Consider the following 22907-nt stretch of genomic DNA (forward strand, 5'->3'; position numbering starts at 1 on the left):
TAAGAGCAGTTATTAACTTTTCTGCATAATTCAACTTAACTCTGTACGTTCTCTAAAATATTTCTAAGATCTGTATCCTTACCATGCCGGTAGGTCCTAAACACTTTACATATTGAGTTCCACATTAGCCTATATTACGGTTTTAAGTGGTTACTCTCTCTTTTATTCAGAAAGGCAATCAATACTTCCTGGTTGCTTTTTCAAATTAAGTGTAAATTCAGAATTATGGATTTTAGTGTTCTCTTACCTGAAAAGCTACCCATTGTTACTTAACTACCTTGCTTCCTTGTTGTAAGCTGGTTTTTACATTCCCTGCTTTGTGTTTGCAAATTTGCTAGCTTCCAAACTGAACATTTGCTCCTGCCCGTGCTCAGAGTGTCCCCTTTCCACGCTTAACTCTTCTCTTTATTCTTAGTGTTCTACATGCATTTATTGTGTGAAAACAGTTTTGTGAAACTCAACTTGATTCATTGCCTACTGAACAGTGAACACTTGGGATGTTCTTACTGATGAACAAATGTCACATATTAAGTAGAATAGTCCTATGTGTTGGTGTACTGTCATATCCAGTTTGGCTGAAGGGACGTTGATGGTAGGACAGTGAATCTAAGAGCATGGCCTTCAGTGACTTAACAATTAAGTATTTTGTCATGCTGTGTGATAATATTTTGGTTTAACTTTACTTGTTTTTTAAAAGGCAAATAGGCAGAATCCAATGATACGATCAATTGAAATTAATATGCCAAGGAACTGAGAGGTAACTTCTTCCTACTGGTGTTATCTGGGAAGTTTCATCCAGACGGCCAGCCAGCTGGACTTGATTTATCCCCAGTGCTAACTACATTATAGAAATTGAACTCTCATTTAGTAGGTCAGTTCTTAGTGAGAAATGTTTATGGATCATCTGTTTTATTTCCCCCCCTTTCCAGATTATGAACTATTATGGAAAGGGAAAAGTGAGGATTACATTGGTAACAAAGAATGACCCCTTTAAACCTCACCCTCATGATTTAGTGGGAAAAGACTGCAGAGACGGCTACTATGAAGCGGAATTCGGACAGGAGCGCAGGCCTTTATTGTAAGTACACAGCCTCAGCTAGGAAATCTGTAAGCACAGGATACTCTGCGTCCCCCTCCGTGTATCTCTGATACTGTTTAGCAGAATAAACTAATTCCTCATTCTACTCCTATTTACTTCAGTATACATTTAATTTTCTTACCATTTGCAGGAGAAGTACCTTTTGTTCTGTATTAGTAGATGTAACTCATGATGGTAGAAAGAACACTTCTTTATTGTTACCTGAAGTAAACACGGATTCGTTTATGCTGTGATTTTTTTTCTTAGTTTGAACAAGTTATGAAAAGTTTTTCCTCATACATTTTTACTCTTATCTTTTCATTAATAGTTAATTTAAAGATTGCCAGATGTGAGAAAATCAACTGGGAAACTGAAATTATTATTTAGAAAAGGGCAGGTTATAAAATTAACATACAACAGTAGTTCTAAGATTGAAAATTATGTATCGCTGTGTTGGTGAGGCTGCCAGAAGATTCATTATGTTGGTGAGAGAGTATATTAATAAAACCTTTCTGGTAGGCAGTTTAACAGCTACATAGCAAAAGTCTGAATTATATGACTGTCTCTTGAACTAGCAATTCTACTTTTAGAAATTGATCCCCAGGAAACAATTAATTAAGCATGTTCCGACACTTAGCTCTGGTGATGTTCATTGCAGTTCTGTTTGTAATGGCAAAATGTTAGAGACAATCCAAATAATATACAAAGGGGGTTAGTTAAATAAACTGGTACACCCATGCAATGTACTCCTTTGAAGTCTTAAAAATAACATTATAAATACATCTTTGTATAGAAAGATATTCACAGAATGCTAGGTAAATAAAATAAGTTTAAAACAATATATGATAAATAACCTTTTTGTTTAAAATAAATGTGTACATACCCATGGTAGTATATACACTAAGGTATTAATAGTAGTTGTCTCTGGATGGGTAGAATTGTGGGTGTAATTCTTTTTTTATAATGAACATGTATTGAGTTTGGGGAAAAATGAAACTGATTACAACAGGAAAAAAAATAGTAGCCTCTTTATATATTAGTAGTAAACATTTAGAAAATATACTTTAAAATATTTTTCTTAAAATAAGAGCACAAAAAAATAAAATATCTAATAATATAAACTTGGCAAGAAATATTTCCTATTTTAATTTTTGACCTCCCAACAGCATTTTACAGTATAGATTCCTCCTTCCTAAACATTCTGATTCCCTTGATTTCTGTGAAAACAAGCTCTCCTGTTTTCCTGCTTTTCTAGCTGTTCCTTCTCAATCTTATAGGCAGTTAAATTTGGGGGCTACCTTAATTATATCCAATAATGTCCCAGTAGTGCCCTTTACAGCTGTCCTGCCTCTTCCCGCAATCCAGGATCCCATTAAGGATCACACATTCTATTTAGTTGTCATGCTTATGTAGCCTCCTTTAATTTACATCAGTTTCCTCCTTTAATTTACATCAGTTTCCTGGCCTTTCTTCGTCTTTCATGACGTAAACATTTTTGAAGAGTCTAGGCTGTTTGTTTTGAAGATTGTTTTTCAATGTGGATTAGTCTGAATGGTTGCTCATGATTATATCCATGTTACCATGAATAGCATGAATAATATTTTCATGTTAGCATGAAGCATTTTAGACAGGGTATCTACAGAGGCAGTGCTATATTCTCAAAACATCTCTTCAGAAGACGTAACATTAGTTTTTTCCATTTGTGATAGTTAATTGGCATTCTACTGTAAAGAAAACCTTTTCCTTTTTACCCTTCCCCATATAAAAAATGCCACTATAGACCCATGGATTTTTATATTCAGTATATTGACATCATTATTTTGATTTTCAAGTTGACCCAACTTTGACTAATGCAAGCCTCTTCAAATGTTTTCTGTGTCCTTTTGACATGGCCTCATCTTTCTTTGAACACTTCTTTACTTCCTGACACAGCAAACTGTTCAAGACCCTTGTCTTTTTCTCGATCATGCCCTGAAATCAACACTCTTTTCGGAGGAGCCCTGGTTTTTTAGTGGGGAATGTACTTAGTCCGATTGCCTTTTTGATATATCCTCTTAAATATCTTGAAAGAACCTCAAGTAGAATATGCCCCAAACCACGATCTTACGTAATCATACTTCTTTCCTCTTAAAATTGGTCTTCTAATGTACGTTATCTTAGTGGTTGCTATAAAAGCCCAAAACATAGGTGTCATCCTTGACACCTCTCGCACAGGTGCATGTGTTGAATTCACTCACAGGTACCTCCTAAATAGTTCTTGAATCTCTCCATTTGTCTCAGTGACCTCTGTCACTACCACACTGCTACTGCTGTAATTGAAATGTGGACCCAGAAGGACAGCCTTCTGACAGCTCTTCTCCCATCAACTCTTTTTGTGCCCTCCACTTAGCCAAAGGGATCTTTTTAAAAATTTAAGCCTGGCCGGGCGTGGCTCAGCGGTTGAGTGTCGACCTAGGATCCAGGCAATCGGGGTTCGATTCCCGGTCAGGGCACATGCCCGGGTTGTAGGCTCGATCAATGACTCTCTCGTCATTGATGTTTCTATCTCTCTTTCTCCCTCTCCTTTCCTCTCTCTGAAATCAATAAAGATATATTTTTTAAAAATAAAAATTAAAAAAAAATTTAATTTATTCAGCAAGATCTTGTCAAATACAAATCTGATTGTCACATCTCTGCTTAAAACATGTTAATGGCTTTATTTCACTCTTGGAATTAGGACAACATTCCTTGGAAAGCCCAGGGCACCCACTTGTATTTCTAGCCTTCGATTAAACTGTGTTCTCCTTAAATTCCGTACTCGAGTCACAAAGGCCTTCCTTTAGTTTCCTGGGCTCACAGTGCTCTTCTGTAGGGTCCTTTGCATGTTCTTTTCCTACTGCCTGAAGTCTCTTGATTCTCTTTTTCTGTTCATAACAAATATCACTTCCTACAAGAGGCCTGTTTCCCCTCCCTGAATTGGCCAATTCTTTCCTATCATAGGGCTCTCTCTCATGGCATCGTGTACATCTCCTTTATAAAAACTGTCATGGTTTTAGTTAGCATTTTTTTGTGTGTGCGGGTACTTAATGTCTATCTGCTTCACTAGTCTAAAGGTTAGCAAATTCCTTCTGTAAAGGGCCAGATAGTCAATATTTTAGGCTTTGAAGGCCATATTGTCCCTGTTGCAACTTCTCAGTTCTGCTGGTGCAGCGTGAAAGCACCTGTAGATAATACATAAACAAATCTGTTGAGCTGTGTTCCAGTAAAATTTTACTTAAGAGTCAGGTGGTGGGCCAGATTTGGTCCATGGACTGTAGTTGGCCATCCCCTGAACTAGACTGTGAGCTCCATGAGGGGAAGGATTATATATTCCCATTCCTTTCTGGGGTTGTTGGTACATGGTAGGATCCTCAAAACTTGTTGAATGACCATGAATGAATGAATGAATGAATGAATGGTTCAAGTAATCTCTGTGATCCTTGGTTTCCTCATGTCAGAATTTCAGGAATCTCTACTACTTCTGATATTCTCTGAATAGTGAATATGATCATTCAGATGAAACTAAACCAAGTAGTGTAGGAATATATTAAAATGGAGGATTCTTTAAAATCCTTTGTCAAAGAAAAAGAACCAAGCTAAGAATCTTTCAAAGAAGTGCAATACTTTTCAGGAAGAAGACTGTGGTTTAGGGCTTTCAAGAAAGGATTATGAATTCAAGACTTGTTTTTAAATTATTGGAGGCAGAGGAAGGAAATGTCAAGGATATGTCAGGTGGTAACTACATCACAAGTGTGGGGAATGTGAGGAGCATGAGCAGCGTAAGCGTGGAGCGGGCACGCGAGGCGGGCGTCCTCCCGGTGCAGAGTGCCATGTGCAATTCAAGCAAGTGGTAATGTCATTATCAGTTTTGCTTCCTTATTCACACCCACCCAACTTTAGTGATGTCATGGTTTTTCCATGTGGGAACGAATATGACTGGCAGTGGTAGGGGAGTTCCCCTAACCATCATCTGTAGTACACATGCAAATCAGTAATATTTGTAGCTATTGAGAAGTTTTCCATAAATGACATTTTGAAACTTTTGTTAAATATTATTGTTAGTATCCATCCTCTTTCTAATTAAAAAAATGCATTTCAGTCCTTTCTTATGATGAATGATTATTGTAACTTCATATAATATGGCATAAAATATATTCCACTGCTACTAGCAATGTAGTCAGGGCTCAGTTAACAAGTGTCCGTGGAGTGGAGCGAGTCAGGTTTGAGAGGACTAGCAGGCACCACAGCACACTGGAGAGCCCTGCATCAGCTCCAGCTAGATGTTTCTGTACCAACCTACTGTCACCAGATCTTTAAAATGGTCACAAAGCCAGAAATCCAGGCATTTATATGCAGTTACCTGATTGTTAAATGTTAGTAGTCTATGAACTTTTTCTTAAATGTAGACAACACTTTTTATGGGCTCAGCAAAATATGCCCATGGGCGTCGTTTTACAACTTTTGCTTTAATGATCAAATATACAAATTTAATTGATTTTGAAAACAAATTTGTTTAGGACGTGAATTTTAGCTTTGTGGTATCACTTTCCTCTTAATCTTTATCTCCTTTGGTATATTTGACATAGGCATATTAGTAAGGTGTAATTGTAAAATACTGTATGCAAAACCCATATGGTATATATTATTTTTCTTTTAACAGTTCTCTTAGAAATATAACCCCACTTTTTTTAGGCTCACATCTTTATCATAGCAATTGGAAATTTATAACATGCTTTACTATCTCCACCTGACAGTGTGATGACTCTCCACTGTTGGATATATGCTTGATATACTTGCAGTATTTTTTAGTATTTGTGTGTTTTACTATAATGCAGTTGAAAGTTCTGTGTTTTCCTTCTAGTTTTCAAAATTTGGGTATTCGATGTGTAAAGAAAAAAGAAGTAAAAGAAGCTATTATTTCAAGAATAAGGGCAGGAATCAATCCTTTCAAAGGTAAGTATGTTTGATATAATCATTTCTATTATTTAAATATTGACTTATTTGTGTAAGTGATTTCTATTTGTATTTTAAACCTGTATTTTAAAACCTATCTTAAGTTCTGTGTTCACTTTTCTACTTGTTGACTTTCTCTGTGTCTGAGTGATGAAGTATATTTAAAATCTTTCACAGTGTTGAGAAAAAATCCTTAAGCTTTCTTATGTCAGTGGAGAATGCCATTCTTCTATAAGAAAACTTCAGAGATGTCCTTCTTTACTCATTCTGGAATATAGAGCTCTTTTTTTATTGATATATATATATATATATATATATATATATATATACACACACACATATACATATATAATTTATATTTATTGTTGAAAGTATTGCAGATGTCCCCTTTTCCCCTCCATTGATCCCCTCCCCCCTCCCTCTACCCCACTACTAGGCCTTCCTCATACCAATGTCTGAGTCCATAGGTTAAGCATATAAGCATATAAGTTCTTTCAGTAGTCTCTCCCCACCCACTCCCTCATCCCGCAGTCTGTTCCATGCTTCTATGTCTCCGGATCTATTTTGTTCATCATTTTATTTTGTTCATTATATTCCACATATGAGTGAGATCATGTGGTACTTGTCTTTCTCTGACTGGCTTATTTCACTTAGCATAATACTCTTCAGTTCCATCCATGTTGTCCCAAAGTGTAAGAGATCCTTCTTTTTTACAGCTGTGTAGTATTCCATGGTGTAAGTGTACCACAGCTTTTTTATCCATTCATCTACTGATGGACTCTTTTTAATTAAAGTATTATTGACATAAAATATTATATTAGTTTCAGGTGTACAACATAGTGATTTGACATTTATATTCCTTATAAAGTGATCACAGCAAGAAGTCTAGCAACCATCTGTCACGGTACAAAGTTATTGTTCCCGTGACTGACTTACGTTATAACTATAAGTTAGAACTTCTTAATCCCCTGCACACTTTTGCGCATCACCCACTGCCCAACCCTCTGGCACCTGTCAGTTTGTTCTCTGTATCTATAGGTCTATTTGTTTGTTCATTTGTTTAGTTTTTTTTCTTTCCACAGATAAGTGAAATGATGCAGTATTTGTCTTTCTCTGACTTATTTTACTTGGCATAATACCCTCCAGGTCCATCTGTGGTGTCACAAATAGCAAGATTTCTTTTTTTTTTTTTTTTTTATGGCTGAGTAATATTCTATTGTATATATGTACCACACCTTCATTATCTATTCATCTGTCAATGGACACCTAGGCTGCTTCCATTTTTTTAAATAATGCTGCAATGAACATAGGGGTGCATGTATCTTTTTGAATTAGTGTTTTCACTTTTTTTTATAAGTTCCCAGAAGTGGAATTGCTGGGTCCTTCTTTGTCTCTTATTTTAACTTTTGTTTTAAAGTCTATTTTGTCTGGTATAAGTATTGCTACACCTGCTTTTGTGTTTGTTTCCATTTTTATGAAATATCTTTTTCCATCCCTTTACTTTCAGTCTGTGTGTCTTTTGATCTGAATGAATCTCTTATAGACAGCTTTTATAAGGGTCTTGTTTTTTTATTTATTCAGACACCCTGTGTCTTTTGAATGGAACACTTAGTCCATTTACATTTAAAGTAATTATTGATAGATTTGTGCTTATTGCCATTTTCATTGTTTTCATACTAGCTCTTTATAAGTTGTTGGTCTACTATCTTTACTATATGTTTGCCTTTACCAGTAAGATTTTTTTTCTTTCAGGTAGTTTCTTATTTCTAGTTTTGGCCTTTTTTTTTTCCACTTAAAGAATTCCCTTTAACGTTTCTTATAATGCTGGTTTAGTGGTGATGAACTCCTTTAGCTTTTGTTTGTCTAGGAATCTCTTTATCTCTCTTTCAATTCTGAAGGATAACCTTGCAGGGTATGCATGGTTGTAGGTTTTTCTCTTTCATCAGATATATTCCCTTGAATATATCTTGCCACTCCCTCTGGCCTGCAAAGTTTCTGTTGAAAAATAAGCTCATAGTCTTATGGGCATTCCCTTATATGTATGTAGGTGTTTTTCTCTTGCTGCTTCTAAGACTTTTTCTTTAACTTTTAACATTTAAGATATGATATATCTTGATGTGGGTCTCTTTGGGTTCATCTTATGTGGGACTCTCTGCTTCTTGGATTTGGATGTCTGTTTCCTTCACCAGGTTAGGGAAGTTTTCACCCATTATTTCTTCAAGTAGGTTTCTTGTCCCTTTCTCTCTCCTTCTGGTACTCATATGATGTGAATGTTAGTATACATGACGTTGTCCCAGAGGTCCCTTATGCTATCCTCATTATTTTAAATTCTTTTTTTTCTTCATCTTCTAGTTGGGTGATTTCCCCTATCCTGTATTCCTGATCACTGATCAATTTTTCTGCATCATCTGATCTGCTTTTGATTCTGTCTAGTGTATTTTTTTTTTTTATTTCAGTTGTTATATTCTTCAGTTCTGATAGGTTCTTTTTTTTAAATTTTTTATTTTTCTTGAAGTTCTCACTGAGTTTATCCACTTGTTCACAGAGTGTGATGAGAATCTTTATGACTATTACTTTGAACCCTTTATCTAGTAAACAGCTTACCTCCTTTTCATTTCATTGTTTTTCTGGAGTTTTGTCTTGTTCTTTTTTGTTTGGAACATATTCTTTTGTCTCCTCATTTTGCCTCTTTGTTTCTGTGTATTCAGTACATCAGCTACATCTCCAGGTCTTGAAAAAGTGGCCTTATTTAGAGGGTGTCCTGTGGGGCCCAGTGGTGGAACTTTCCCTTGTCACCAGAGCCAGGTACTCCAATGGTGTTCCCTGTGTGGAACAGTGTGGCCTCCTGTTGTGGTTGCGCCACAACTGCTAAGGACACACTGGCAGGTGAGGCTGGTTCCTGGCCAGGCTGGCTATGAGGCTTTGCCACAACTGTTGCCAGCACACTGGTATGCAGTACAAGCCTTCATTGTAGCTCCCTGCAACTATTCTCGTTATAGCTCGTTCTCAACTGTTGCAGACACACTGCTGTGTGCTGGTCCCAACTAAGGCCACCCACCAGGTATAACAGAGAAGGAGCCACTTTGGAGGGGTGCCAGCCTGTGTGGGTCCTCAGGGAAGCACTGGGGTGGGATGAATAGTGTTAGCAAGCCATGGCCGGTATGGTTCAGTTGGTTGGGTGTTATCCTGTGTACCGAATGGTTGCCAGTTTGATTCCCAGTCAAAACACATGCCTGGGTTGCAGGCTCCATCCCTGGTGGGGAGCTTGCAGGAGGCAGCCATTTGATGTTTCACTCTCACATCAACATTTCTCTCTCTCTCACCCTCTCTCTCTAAAAATCAGTAAAAAATATATTTTTTTAAATAGAGTTAGCAAGGTTAATGGAGAGTGTCAGAAACAGCACCTGCCAGTGTCAGACCAGTTGGGTAGGAGAGTAAAGGGAAAAACAATTGGTGCCCACTAGCACCTCTGACTCAAGAGAAAGTTCCAATAAATACCTGTCCCTCCAACACACACCCTAAAATTAGTCAATGTATCACTTTCACATATGACCCAGGTGGTTTTCAGACTGCTGCCTCTGCACTGAGACTCAGAAAGAGAGCAACCTTAGTTTCCTACAGCCCTTTGGCTCTCCCAGATATAAGCCTTGTTGTTGTGTGGACAGTGCACCTGGTTTTCAAAGACATGTTATGGGGGCTCCTCTTCCTCTTCCAGGTTCCCCAGGCTGAGGCTCCGACCCCTCACTCTTTGAGGGGGACCTCTGCTGTTGTGATATCCCTCTCACTTGAGAGTCACTACAGAGAGAATGGGGAGTAGGGTGGGTCCTCATTAGACTGAGCCCCTCCCCCTCCTACCTGTCTCAGTTTGGCTTTTTCTTTACATCCATAGTTGTCAAAAGTCTGTTCTGCTAGTGTTCAGATCGTTCTAAGAGATAGCTGTTCTGTATGTAGTTGTAGTTTTGGTGTCAGTGAGAGGAGGTGAGCTCAGGATCTTCCTACTCTACCATCTTTAACTTAAAGCCAGTAGCCTTGCTCTTGAATTCTAATTTAGCTTGTGGGTGAAATGTCATTCCTTGCAGTTGGTACACTGTCCACACAATAAACGTATCTCCAGATCCTCTCAGAAATGTTCTGTTCTCTTTGAAGGTAGCCTTTCTTTTGCCATTTTAACTGACAGTATACCTCTTTCTGAATGTCGAACAGGCACTGTGAAAAGGTGTTGGAGTGTATTTAACTCAAAGGCATATTAACAGTGAAACTTAAATCCCAATGTGAAAGAAGTATAGAAGTAGTACCAACTATTCAAAATAGGTTCATAGCATATTTGTGTATATGGCTAGATATTTACTGTTTAGTGGATTTTAATCACTGTATATAGTTTGACTAGATAAGTGATACCAAGTTAAATGCTAGCAACCTACACTAAAGTAGTCTCTTTTTAAAGTCTTCTGCAGCTACTTAAATATGCATAATTCAGGAATTGAATATCTATAAAATTTTCAAAGCATAGATTTCTTTGTCATATTTAAGACATCCTGTTTTGTTGGTTTGCATTTTTCCTGGATGAAAACAAAATTAAGGGGATATGATAATTTAAGGAATATGCTTCTAAACAAATACTATATTTTTATGAGCCATAAGGTCTGTATTTCTTTTCTCTGGGTCTTTGTCTTTCACACTATTCAGTATAATGTGGAAAGCAAAAGTCCCCTTCTTCCTTGTCAATCTTAACTCGCCAAAGGAGACCACTATTAAGTGTGGTGTATATTTTTCTAAAATTTCTTTTATACGTGTATAGCCATATATATATATACACACACAGTATTTTTAAAATAAATGCACTCATGCTAATTTCCTATTCTAATGCTTCTTTTTCCCCCACTCAGGAATATATCTTAAATATGTTAGTACTTATAAATCTATTTTACTTCTTAACAGAGTATTCTGTTGTTTTGGTAGGTTGTAACCTGTTTATATTGACATCTATTAATGAACAGTTAGGTTATTTTCATTTTATCAAAAAAGCTTCATTGAATATATACTTTGAATTCTTTTGTGATATTTCCTTAGCATAAATTTTCAGAAATTTCTAGGTCAGGAATATGTTCATTTAAAATTTTGATTCATTGCTAAAGTAAAAGGCCAAACCTTTAAAGAGGCTATCTAAGTCTTGATGCCACATAAAACGGATAATGTTGTATAAAACAAGAAGATCATAAATAATAGCTACCATTGAGTACTTTTTATATTATCAAGGAGTAAATGTTAAGTGCTTTATGTACACTATTTTATTCAATCATTAACAGCAGTAGTGCTTCACAGAGGAGGAAACCAAAACATTGGTTATGTAAGTTTCCAAAGTTGTGTAGCAAGTGGCACAGCTTAAATTCAAATCCAGATCTCCTGACTCTAGTAGAAAGGGCATTAAAAAAGAAGATGCAGGAGTCAAGAGGCAGATGGGCCATCTGTAGAAGGTTTTGGGTTTGGGAGGGAGGTGGTGTTGTTTATTTACAAATCCAGAACCAGGCATGATGTTAATTACAGACACTCATATAGCACTTAGAATAGTTCCTAGAACATAATAAGTGCTTTATGTTAAATAAATTTAAATTATATATTATATTTTTTAAATCATTTTTTATTTTTCAATTATAGTTGACATACAATATTATATTAATTTCTGGTATATAACCCAGTGATTAGACATTGCAATACTCATTTGGTGGTGATGAACTCCTTTAGCTTTTTCTTGTCTTGGAAACTCTTTATCTGTCCTTTGACTCTAAATGATAGCCTTCCTGGGTAGAGTAATCTTGGTTGTAGGTCCTTGTTTTCATCACTTTGAATACTTCTTGCCAGTCCCTTCTGACCTGCAGTGCCTGTTGAGAAATCAGCTGACAGTCTTATGGGAGCTCCCTTGTAGATAAACTGCTTTTCTCTTGCTGCTCTTAAGATTCTGTCTTTAACCTTTGGCATTTCAATTATAATGTGTCTTGGTGTGGGCCTCTTTGGATTTATCTTGTTTGGGACTCTCTGAGCTTCTTGGCCTTGTATGTCTATTTCCTTCACTAGGTTAGGGAAGTTTTCTGTTATAATTTCTTCCAATAGGTTCTCAATCCCTTGCTGTCTCTCTTTTTTGGTACCCCCATGATGTGAACGTTGGTACACTTAATGTTGTCCCAGAGGCCCCTTAAACTATCCTCATGTTTTAGGTTCTTTTTTCGTTTTTGCTGTTCTGATTGGATCTTTTCTGCTTTGTTATCTCCCAAATCTCTGATTTGATTCTCTGCTTTATCTACTCCACTGTTGATTCCCTGTAATGTATTCTTTATTTTAGTTAATGTATTTGTTATTTCTGACTGGTTCTCATTTAGGGCCTCAGGGAATCACCAGGGGAGGGCCAACAGTGTTAACCAGGTTGATGGAGACTCAGATATGGCTCCTACCTGTCAGCTCTGTGGGGGAAGGGCCCAGAAAAGGAACAATGGCCTCTGGGAGAAAGCTGCCGCGCCCCCCCCCCCCCAGCTCTCACCCTAATGCTGACAATTCAGTTCCTCCCCATATGTCCCTGGTGCCTTTTGAGCTGCTGCCCCAGCACTGGAGCTTAGAGCAAGTGAGTCTGAATAAGTCCATGTGCAGGCCCTTTAAGAGGAATATCTGGGACTCCAGCAGACGTTCGTCTCACTCAGCCTCAATCTTCACTGGTTTTTACAGCCAGAAGTTATGGGGACTTCTCTTCCTGGCACTGGAACCCTGGTGTGGGGCTGGGACCCCTCGTTCCTCAGTGGGGACCTCCACAGCGAAGATATCCCTCCCAATTTTTATTCAGTACACCTAGGTGTGGGACCAGCCTGCTCCTTGTCTTTTCCCCTACAATCTCAATGTGGCTTCTTTATATCCTTAGTTGTAGGACTTCTGTTTGGCTAAATTTCAGGCAGTTCTGAATGATTGTTCTGTAGTTTAGTTGTCGTTTTCATGTGGTTATGGGAGGATGAGAGTACTGTGTTTACCTACACTGCCGTCTTGATCAGAATACTTTAAAAAAATCACCTTATTTTGCCTCCTCATATGCCTGGTTATTTAAAATAGAGTATCAGTCATTGTAAATGAAAAGTTGTAGAGATTTTATTCCTGGGACATTGTTATCTCCTTTCAGAAGATTTTCTTGTGGTAGGTGGTGGTCACACCAGCAATTCCAGATCACCTACAATCAGCAAATGATTTAGGATATTTGAAGCTAGGCTTTCATCCTGTGAGTTTCTGGTGTCATTCCAGTTCACCCTTACTTCTTGGGTTATAGCTCCTCCAGGTCCCCCAATCAAAGCATTAGATGTTTATCAAATTCTCCATCCTGGACAGACCCTGAACTCCTTTATTTTTCCCTTATAGTTTATTGAGAGTTTATCTCAACTTCTTATCATCCTCTTAGCTCCTGTTACAAAATTGGTAGGCTATATATGAAAAAAAACAACCCTCTTCTGAACTTACCTCTCTGGGTTTCTGTAATATTGTAATTTTATGATATTTATCCCCATTCCTGGCTCTGAGCTCCTAAAAATCCCTGGAATTTGCTTAAATGATTAGACTAAAAAGGTAAAAAGAGTGCCTTGTTTCCATAACAAACCCCTTTCAAACACATCCGAGTTTATGTTAATGAGGTGGCTAGGAAAACCCCTAAGGGTGGGGGACTCTGGTTGCCAGAGGAACCAATCAATCATGTTCTTAGAGTTGGACCATTCAACCTCATCCCTTTATGTAAACTCTGGAAAGGGGAGAGGCAGGAGGTTGAGTTAATCACCAGTGTCCAATGATTTAATCAGTCATTTGTTCAAAATGAAGCCTCCATAAAAATCCTAACTGAAGGGGCTCGGATAACTTCTGCATTAGTGAATATGGGGAGGCGCTGGGAGGGAGGCATTCCCAGAAGCATGGAAGCTCAGTGTCACTTCTATATACCTTTCCTTAGGCATCTTTTCTGTCTGGCTGTTCCTGAGTTGTTTCCTTTTATAATAAACTGATAATCTAGTATGTAATTTGTTTTCCTGAGTTCTGTGAGCCATTCTAGCAAATTATCAAACCCAAGGAGTGGGTCATGGAACTCCCAGTTTGTAGCCAGTCAGTCAGAAGTACAGATGACACCCTGGACTTGTGATTAGTGTCTTAAGTGTGTGGGGAGGAGCAGACTTGTGGGATTGAGCTCTTGCTTGTGGGATCTGTCCAGCCCCAGGTGGTTAGTGTCAAAATTGAGTTAAATTGTAGGACACCCCACCAATTTGATATCCTAAGAGTTGGAGAATTGCTATGTGTGAAAAAACACATAGACATCAGAAGTGTTGGTGAGTAGAGAGAAACAGGAATGTTTTTCTTACAGTTCCTTTCTTCTATATCTTAGCCCCATGGTTCTTCATGATCTTATCAGTTCTTTGATGCCTGTAGAGGATTTTTGTTTCATAGTTTGTCCACCTTTTTTAGTTCTCACAGTAGAGTTGGTCCCAATTACATGTCACCTGCCTTTACCAAAAGTAGAACCTCCTTTGTTGATTTTTCCTTTATAGTTTTTTTCAGCAACTTATGAAAATGTCTAAATGTTTGGTTAACAGGCCTTTCCTTAATTTTTCAGTTACTCACTAAGAAAATGTTTAGTATTTATTATATGTAAGCCACTGTGTTCCATGTTTAGTGAAGATGCAAAGATGCACCAGACACCCATTCTGCCTTCATGGAACTTAGCCTACTTGAGTAGAAGAGACATTGATGGAGGATAATCATGCAAGATACACACACACACACACACACACACACACACTGTGTGTAGGACAGGTGTATAGGTCAAGTGCTGCACTGACTTAGAGAAGGAAGATATATTCCTTCCATTTCGAAGGATGAGGGTAGGCTGTGTAGAAAAGAGGAAGCTTTGTGCTGAGTTTTTATCTTTAAACTGAATCCTGCATTGGGTAAAAACAGGGATCAGCCATAATTCCTGCTGGTCAGTGATTTTTAACCGTGTTGTGAAGAGATGAAGGTAATTCTGATGCAGTGCTAACTGTATTCCCATATATTGAGAAAATTTGTATATGTGCTGCCGAAGCGGGCACCATATTGAGAAAATTCTAAGTAAAATCCCACAAAAATTGACTTTTGGAGAACCAGGTAGAATTTTTTCTCTTTGATGAAATAATTATGTGACTAAATGTTTTTAAGCTTTGGTTTATTAACCAGTTCATTTTTTTTTTTTTTATGTGCTATTTTAAGAGATTTTAATTAAACTTTTATTTAGGTCAAATTTACATACAGTTAGATCTACCCAAATATACACTTCCATGGAACACCACCACAGTCAAGATAAGGAACATTTCCACTACCACCACCACTCCAGAATTTCCTTGGTCTCCTTCCCGTCATGTCTCTCTCCCTCCTCTGGCCCCAGTCAACGATTAATTTGCTTTTTGTCACCATCAATTAATGTTTTCTAGAACTTCATATAATGGAAGCATGACTATATCTGGTTCCTTTTGCACAGAATGTTGATGAGATACATTCGTGTTGGGGTCTATATCCATAATCTGTTCTTTTGTATGTGTATGGCTGTCACAGTTTGCTTACATCACTCACATAGGCTTATTTTTAAACTTGTCAGGTGCAATTAGCGAATAATTTATTTTTTGTGTATTGATTATTCATCTTTGGAATTGCAAAACATTAATGTCTTGAATTCTAAATTGATAAGGCTATAAACTTTGATTTTGAAGGGGTAGACCTCTCATTGCCTATGTAATTGTGCCAGTAGAATTTGCTGCTGTGATACAGGTATTCATATCATGCATCACTTTTTGACCTTTTAGTTGTACAAATATGTTCTAATAGACTCCTTCAAATGCTTAGCTTAAGAATGGTGATCATGAGATAATTTTAAATTTTGTGATAGCTACTGAGACTATGTAGTTTAAATAAAAAGTCAAAATAGTTTTTATTATTATTTGTAAGACTAAAGAATTTGGATTTTAACTGTTTTCAAATTTAGTGTTTCAAATTTTAATACCTTTTTAAAAATAAACATTTTTATAAAATTTAATATGTATATTTCATGCTTTTTAAAAATATGACTTATAATTGATTGCTACAGTTTATATTCTTTGAAAAGGCAGTAAATATTTTCCTTTGGAACTGGATTTCTTTTCCAATATCAACTTAACAAACTCATTATATTTTTTCACAAAGAATGGGTTTTATATGTTTTTAGAACTATAAAATTTTCCTGCTATAGGGTTTGTTTGCCTTTTTTAAGAGACAAACCAAATTTGCACATCAAATTTCTTATGCAAACTAAGCTACCTTATCTAATATCCTAAAATATTGATCTAAATTTTAGTACATAATCCTTTGGTCACTTAATACAAAACATATGTAAAATTGTCTAATAGAGTTCAGTTTTTAAAAACCTAGGCTCTGGATTCAGTTGCCTGAGTATGAATTCTGGTACTTCTTAGCTGTGAAACTTGGGACAAGTAATTTCATTTCTTTAAAATCAATTCCTCATCTGTAAATGAGGATGATAGTCATTCTTGTACAGGTATAGGAGATAATTTACAGAGTTCTTAACACAATGACTGGATTAAATATATGCTTGTTGAATTAATGAATGCATGCCTATTCTCTGTTGTATATAACCTGCAACCATCTTTGTAAAAATTTAATATTAATGTCAGTTTGGGATTCTGATCTAAATTCCAGGCGACTGGGATAGTTACTTCCTGACATGGTCATACCTCATGAATACTGTTAGATAGTGACTACATGATGTACTATGGTAAAAGGCATTCTTGAGATTGTGTACCATTCTATTTTATTTAGTGCAGATTTGGATGCTACTTAAGTTTACTGGATATATTGGGCAGGGAGGAGAATCGAGCAGGATTTTAGTTCTGTGTGAATATTCTACATTCTTTTAAAAAAAAAAATTCTCCCATTTAGTCCCTGAAGCACAGCTCCTTGATACTGAAGATTGCGACCTCAATGTGGTGAGATTATGTTTTCAAGTTTTCCTCTATGATGACCATGGTAATTTGACGACTACTCTACCTCCTGTTGTCTCTAACCCAATTTATGACAACCGTAAGTACTTCATATTCTTGTGTTTGTAGCCCTAGCTTGTTTTTTTATAGTTTAATTGTTTTTAAGTATTTTGGTAATTAGAAAAAGTTTGTTTATTACAGGAAAAATTTCGACATTCCTGAAGTAAATAACAAGTTATTTGCCTATAGTAAATCTCTAATTTCATTCTCCAAAAATAATCACTGTCCTTAGGACCATTTTTTCTTCATATATGTACAAATACATCATCATCATCATTCACACAATATATTTTTGGCAACTTTTTAAAGAAATCCTCACTGATCATTGTTTAATTTTTCCCCCCCTCTTTGCAATGTATCTTGAATCTCTTTCCCTTTCAGGCACCTTATTTTTTTCAGTAGCTGCATATTGCCTTATATGGCTATATCGTAATTTTAGTAAATCATTGCCCTATTACAAGACATTTGGTTTGTTTCCTTCTCAGTTTTTAATTTTTGCTCTCATACTTTGTACTGCAATCAGTATCCTGCATGTGCATATCTTGTACAGGTAGGTCTTTATCATGAGTTTGCAGAAGTAGAATGTTGGCAAATGCTAGATCAAAGGATACAGATACAGTGGTGCCTCGGTTTTTGAACGTCTCGGTTGACAACCATTTTAGTTTACGAGCGCTGTAAACCCGGGAGTAAATGCTTCGGTTTTCTAACACACCTTGGAAGTCGAACACGCCACACGGCTTCCGCTGAGGGCAAGATCCTGAGGCCTAGCTGTCGGCTGTGGATCCCTCGGTTTTCAAACATTTCAGAATTCGAACGGTTTTTCAGAATGGATTACATTCAAAAACCGAGGTACCACTGTATATATAGTTTAAAAAGATTATGAAGTTACCCCCATATTGTGTGTGTGTGTGTGTGTGTGTTTGGGTGTGTGTTGTACTCTTATAAATGATCACCAGTGGTTTATGACTATACCTGTTTTGCATGTAGAAGGATAGTGGGACATAGGGCTATAAAGGTAGGTCAGAGTATCCTTATGGAGAGCTTTGAATGCCAGGGAGAGTTATTGGAATATTGCCCGGGTACTAGGAAGCATGAAAATTGCAATGCCCTAGGGTTGTGGTTATGATTTAAAAGGATTAATTTGGTGACAGTGTGTAGAATGGATGGGAAGAATCAATTTACAAGCAGGAAGGTTTAATTAGAGAAAATGTCATTGCCTAGAAATGAAGTCACTCTAAACCAGGTTAGACAATACAGTTGAAAAGGAAAGGGACAGATGTGGATGATTAATGTATTTACTGTTCTTAATTTACTTATACATTAAACTTTTTTATCTATCCTATAAATTGTTTTCCTAAAATTCTCTCCATCAAAAAGGAATAAAATATATTATTAAGGTACAACTCCTTTAAAAAATTCTTCCTATGTAGGTGCCCCTAATACTGCAGAATTAAGGATTTGTCGTGTAAACAAGAACTGTGGAAGTGTCAGAGGAGGAGATGAAATCTTTCTACTCTGTGACAAAGTTCAGAAAGGTATTTATTTGTTTTTCATCTGTTTCATGGAATTCAGAATATATTTTAAATTAATAGATACGTTTTACTTTGTTTTCCCATTGATGGTCCTTTGCTTTCATATTCACTAGATGACATAGAAGTTCGGTTTGTGTTGAATGATTGGGAAGCAAAAGGCATCTTTTCACAAGCTGATGTACACCGTCAAGTGGCCATTGTCTTCAAGACTCCGCCGTATTGCAAAGCTATCACGGAACCGGTGACAGTAAAAATGCACCTGCGGAGACCTTCTGACCAGGAAGTTAGTGAATCTATGGATTTTCGATACCTGCCAGATGAAAAAGGTGCGACTTCTTGGCAGCAATGTTTTAAACATCTCCTAAAATTAGTCCTGCTAATAACATTTTTGTAAGAGTCCTTGAAACACAGTTGGGTGTTTTTTCGTAAATTACATTTCTTTTCCTGATCGTTGTCAGTTGATTTTTTTCAGCTGATTGATCTGTGTGCTCTTTGTATCTCTTTCTTAGGAGAGGAATCTGGAATAATTCAGGGTATCTAAACTGTTTATCCAAATTTGTTTTATAGTTGAGGGGGGTTTTGATCCTTCTTGTGTCCTTTTTATAGATAGCAAACTTGCCCGTCAGAGTCATCTCCATTCTGGCCCTTTTCTGCCCCTATTGTATTAGTTGACATTGTTGACATACAAGTGTTAGAAGAAAACAAGACGACTATCCCACTGTTTCTCACTAAGAGAAAAATACCCTTTACCATGGCTTAGGGCACACTCCACAACGCTTAATAAATCCATGTTCTGTACGTTTATTTAAAGCATTTTCTAAATAGGCATGAAACACTATGTGTTAGAAGAAGCATGATGATTCATTCACATGCTTTCCTGGTTTCTTTCTAACCAGATACTTATGGCAATAAAGCAAAGAAACAAAAAACAACTCTGCTTTTCCAGAAACTGTGGCAGGACTGTGGTAAGAATATTTTGGATTGATTCATATTTAAATAGGTTTTGTGGGGGTTTTGCTTATTCAGTTTTGCGCATTTTAACGGATAATGTTATTTTTCAAATTACATTTAATAATGGAGAAACTTTATCACAGCAGTTAATTTTCCTGAAAGACCTAGACCTGGTCCTCTAGGATCAACTGGAGAAGGACGATTCATTAAAAAAGGTATTTTATTCCCTGTAGAATATCCCTTGTGATCAGAAAGACCACTGCTATCCCTTGTGATCAGAAAGACCACTGCTTTGCACAATATATTGGAATTCCATTCTTAGGAATAAAACTGCTTCTTTAATATTTTCTACTCCTACAAAGATATTTTCATGCTTTGAATATTGAGTGAATTGATCTTGGCTTCCAAACGTCCTATTGGAAACTGGTTTTGGGGGAGTTATTGTTTGAGAAATTACCTTTCGTTCATATGGTGATAATTTTACTAGTCACAGTGCGTCATGCAAGAAACGGTTTAGATCTGCCAGTAGCCTGTCTATATAGAATTTTGCTGGAGCGCAGCCATGCTCGTCTGATTGCGTACTGTCCACGGCTGCTTTCTTCAGCACAGCAGCGGAATCGAGCAGTTCCAACAGCGGCTGCAGAGCCTAAAGTATTTACTATCTGGCCCTGTATAGAAAAGAAGTTGCCAGCTTCTGGTTTAGATCCTTCAACCAGGGTTAATTAGAAGACTTTTCCCTGTACATTCTTAAGCCAGCGCTTTTTCCATGATTATTTGTATAGCAGTCACATAATAACGTGAATAAACACAGACGCCTTCATTTTTCTCTGACTGGGAATTTATCTTAACACATCTTAGAACGTTATGTGGACTTCAAATCATCCCTAATGAATGTGTCCTCCATTGCTCCATTTTTTCTTAAAAGTAGAGAATATGAAATGGTTTGGGGCTATTTAGAGTCCCATTAACTGAAATTCTGATATTTATCTCTCACTTTTCAAAAATACCTTTCTAGGGCCTCAGGAGCTAGGTTTTCAGATTTGACTGGAGTGAGATTACCTATGCCAAAATAACTTAGCTAAATTATTTATAGGTATTTGTAAAACAGTAAGTGTCACAGAATTCAGTTTTGGGCTCATGTAATAATTTTAGTGCTGTTTAAATTTTTAATTTGAAATGCTACATCAGTGTCCTTGAAAATTTTCTTTATTAGTGTGATTGCACGATTTGTAGAAATAGCACTTTTTATAATTTTGCTCATTTCCCCCCTACAGAATCAAACTTGTTTTCTCATGGTACAGCTTTGACAGAAATGCCCAGGACTGCGGGAGTTTCAAGTCAAGCAGAACCCTACTACTCGCCGTCTGTGCCCATCCCGAGCACAGTGCCGCACCACGCTGCAGCCGTGCCCCCGATGGCGCCGCCGCCTTCTTCAGGCTGGTCCTCCGTGGCCCACCCGACCTCCTGCTCAGTCAGCACCAACCCACTGAGTAGTTTTTCAACAGGGACAATTTCCTCTAACTCACAGGGTATCCCATCATTCCTGGAAATGCCTGTTAGTGAATTGAATGCTTCTAACGCTTGCCTTTATAACAGTACTAACGACATAGGCAGAATGGAAGCTTCGTCCATGTCACCAGCTGACTTGTATGGCATCTCTGATGCCAGCATGCTGCAGAATTGCCCTGTGAATATGATAACGCCCAGTAATGACAGCATGAGGGAGACTGACGGTTCGAGACTTATGAGAATGAATATTGGAAGCCCCTCCTGTAACTCAATGTTAGACCCAAGAGACTTGAGACAGCTCCATCAGATGCCCTCTTCCAGCATGGCAGCAGGCGCCACTTCCAGTACTACTGCTTTCGTTTCACAGTCAGATGCATTTGAGGGATCTGACTTCGGCTGTGCAGAGAGCATGGTAAATGAGGCAGGGCCCTCAAATGGCCCTAATCCAAACAGCCATGGTTTTGTTCAAAGTCAATATTCAGGTATTGGCACTATGCAGAATGAGCAGTTAGGCAGCTCATATGCATTTGAGTTTTTTTCAAGTTAACTTGTAAGATTTAAGTGATGGTTCAAGCTTTAAATCCTTTTTAATGTTTGCAACCGTTTTGATATTACCTACATAGAAGCAACATTTCCTATTTCTCCAACCATATGTAGGGGATTTCTTTGGCAGGCCACCTTGGCTCTGGAGCTTTTCAGAGAATTGGAAGAGAGGGATGAACTCATTTCCCACCTTCGGGAAGAGCTGGAAAAAGTCCAGAAGACTTTTGCTTCAAGAGTAGATAAATCCACACACATTGAACTTTAGGCTATGATGTCCTGTGGAATTCTACGTGCGCCGCACATAGTTTATTTAAACTAGTACATATTTCAGCCTGTGCTCGACCACTATTTGACCATTAGAAGTGTATAATGAATCTGTGACATGTTAAATATTAAATAAAATCAATTTTTCCATTTAAAAACAAAAACAAAAAACTTTGGGTATGTAGAATACAAAGTTGGAAACTGCCAGAAAAGGAACATTCCAAAATAGACATTTTAAAGGGCTTTAGTGTTTCTTCTTTTGAAATATGTGGCCTGATGCTGTGCATAATGGGAATTCTCGCTCTAGAGGCCCACCACGCTTCCACAGAAGAGAGAGGAGAGAGCGTGAGGGCAAAGTTCCAGTTTCTCAAATACTCCTTTTTATATTTCTTTTGTAATGTATTAATGTATTCGTAGTTAAATGAATGAAATGATATTTGCTTTTAAGCAAATTTAAGGTAAAACCTGTAATGGCTATGTCATTGGAAAAATAAATTCCTTATTATTTTTGAAGCCCATGGCCAAGGTGACCCCTAAGGGGTTCTTCTGAGGCTTTCTGGAGTTTCTTAGGTTACATGTAAAACAAGATTTCTTTAACATGCTAAGTTGGGCAGAGGGCACTTTCAAGGTACGGGAGGTTCATTACTTTTTGGACTATTTAAATCCATACTTTTAAAATTGCTTATGAGTTTAGGTTCTTAAGGGGAAGAAATTTCCTTGGACCCCTTCTCTTTCTTATGTGTCCTCCCTCACTGTGATTTCATCCAACTCCATGCTGTCAACTCTGAAATTTTACCCCTAGCTTAGACGTGTCCCCTGAACTCCAGATTTGGAGTTTACCCATGTGTATAAAGCTGCTTACTTGACGTCTCTACCTAGAAATCTAATTAAAGCTCCAACTGAACATGTCCTTGATCTTCCCTCCCAAACTTCTCTTTCAGTCTCCCCCCAACTCAGTAAATGGCAATGCCATGCTTCTGGTTGCTC

At 37.3% G+C, this 22907-nt stretch overlaps 1 protein-coding gene across 5 annotated transcripts in view; it reads left to right on the top strand.

The window, feature by feature from the left end:
- Window positions 1–22431, top strand: part of REL (REL proto-oncogene, NF-kB subunit) — a 31096-nt gene extending 8665 nt beyond the window's left edge. The window contains exons 3-10 of one of the 5 annotated variants that reach the window (XM_081156247.1): window positions 930–1078; window positions 5958–6049; window positions 17021–17161; window positions 18552–18656; window positions 18767–18979; window positions 19550–19618; window positions 19748–19819; window positions 20906–22431. In XM_081156247.1, coding sequence (XP_081012373.1) covers window positions 930–1078; window positions 5958–6049; window positions 17021–17161; window positions 18552–18656; window positions 18767–18979; window positions 19550–19618; window positions 19748–19819; window positions 20906–21660 — 1596 coding nt within the window. In that variant the 3' untranslated portion in view covers window positions 21661–22431. Of the gene's footprint in view, window positions 1–929; window positions 1079–5957; window positions 6050–17020; window positions 17162–18551; window positions 18657–18766; window positions 18980–19549; window positions 19619–19747; window positions 19820–20878 lie in introns of all 5 variants that reach the window. The other 4 variants (XM_081156245.1, XM_081156246.1, XM_081156248.1 and 1 more) reach the window with 4 other exon arrangements.
- The last annotated feature ends 476 nt before the right edge of the window (window positions 22432–22907 follow it).

The sequence above is a fragment of the Miniopterus schreibersii genome, assembly GCF_964146895.1.
Source record: "Miniopterus schreibersii genome assembly, chromosome: 13".
NCBI classification, from domain to species: domain Eukaryota; kingdom Metazoa; phylum Chordata; class Mammalia; order Chiroptera; family Miniopteridae; genus Miniopterus; species Miniopterus schreibersii.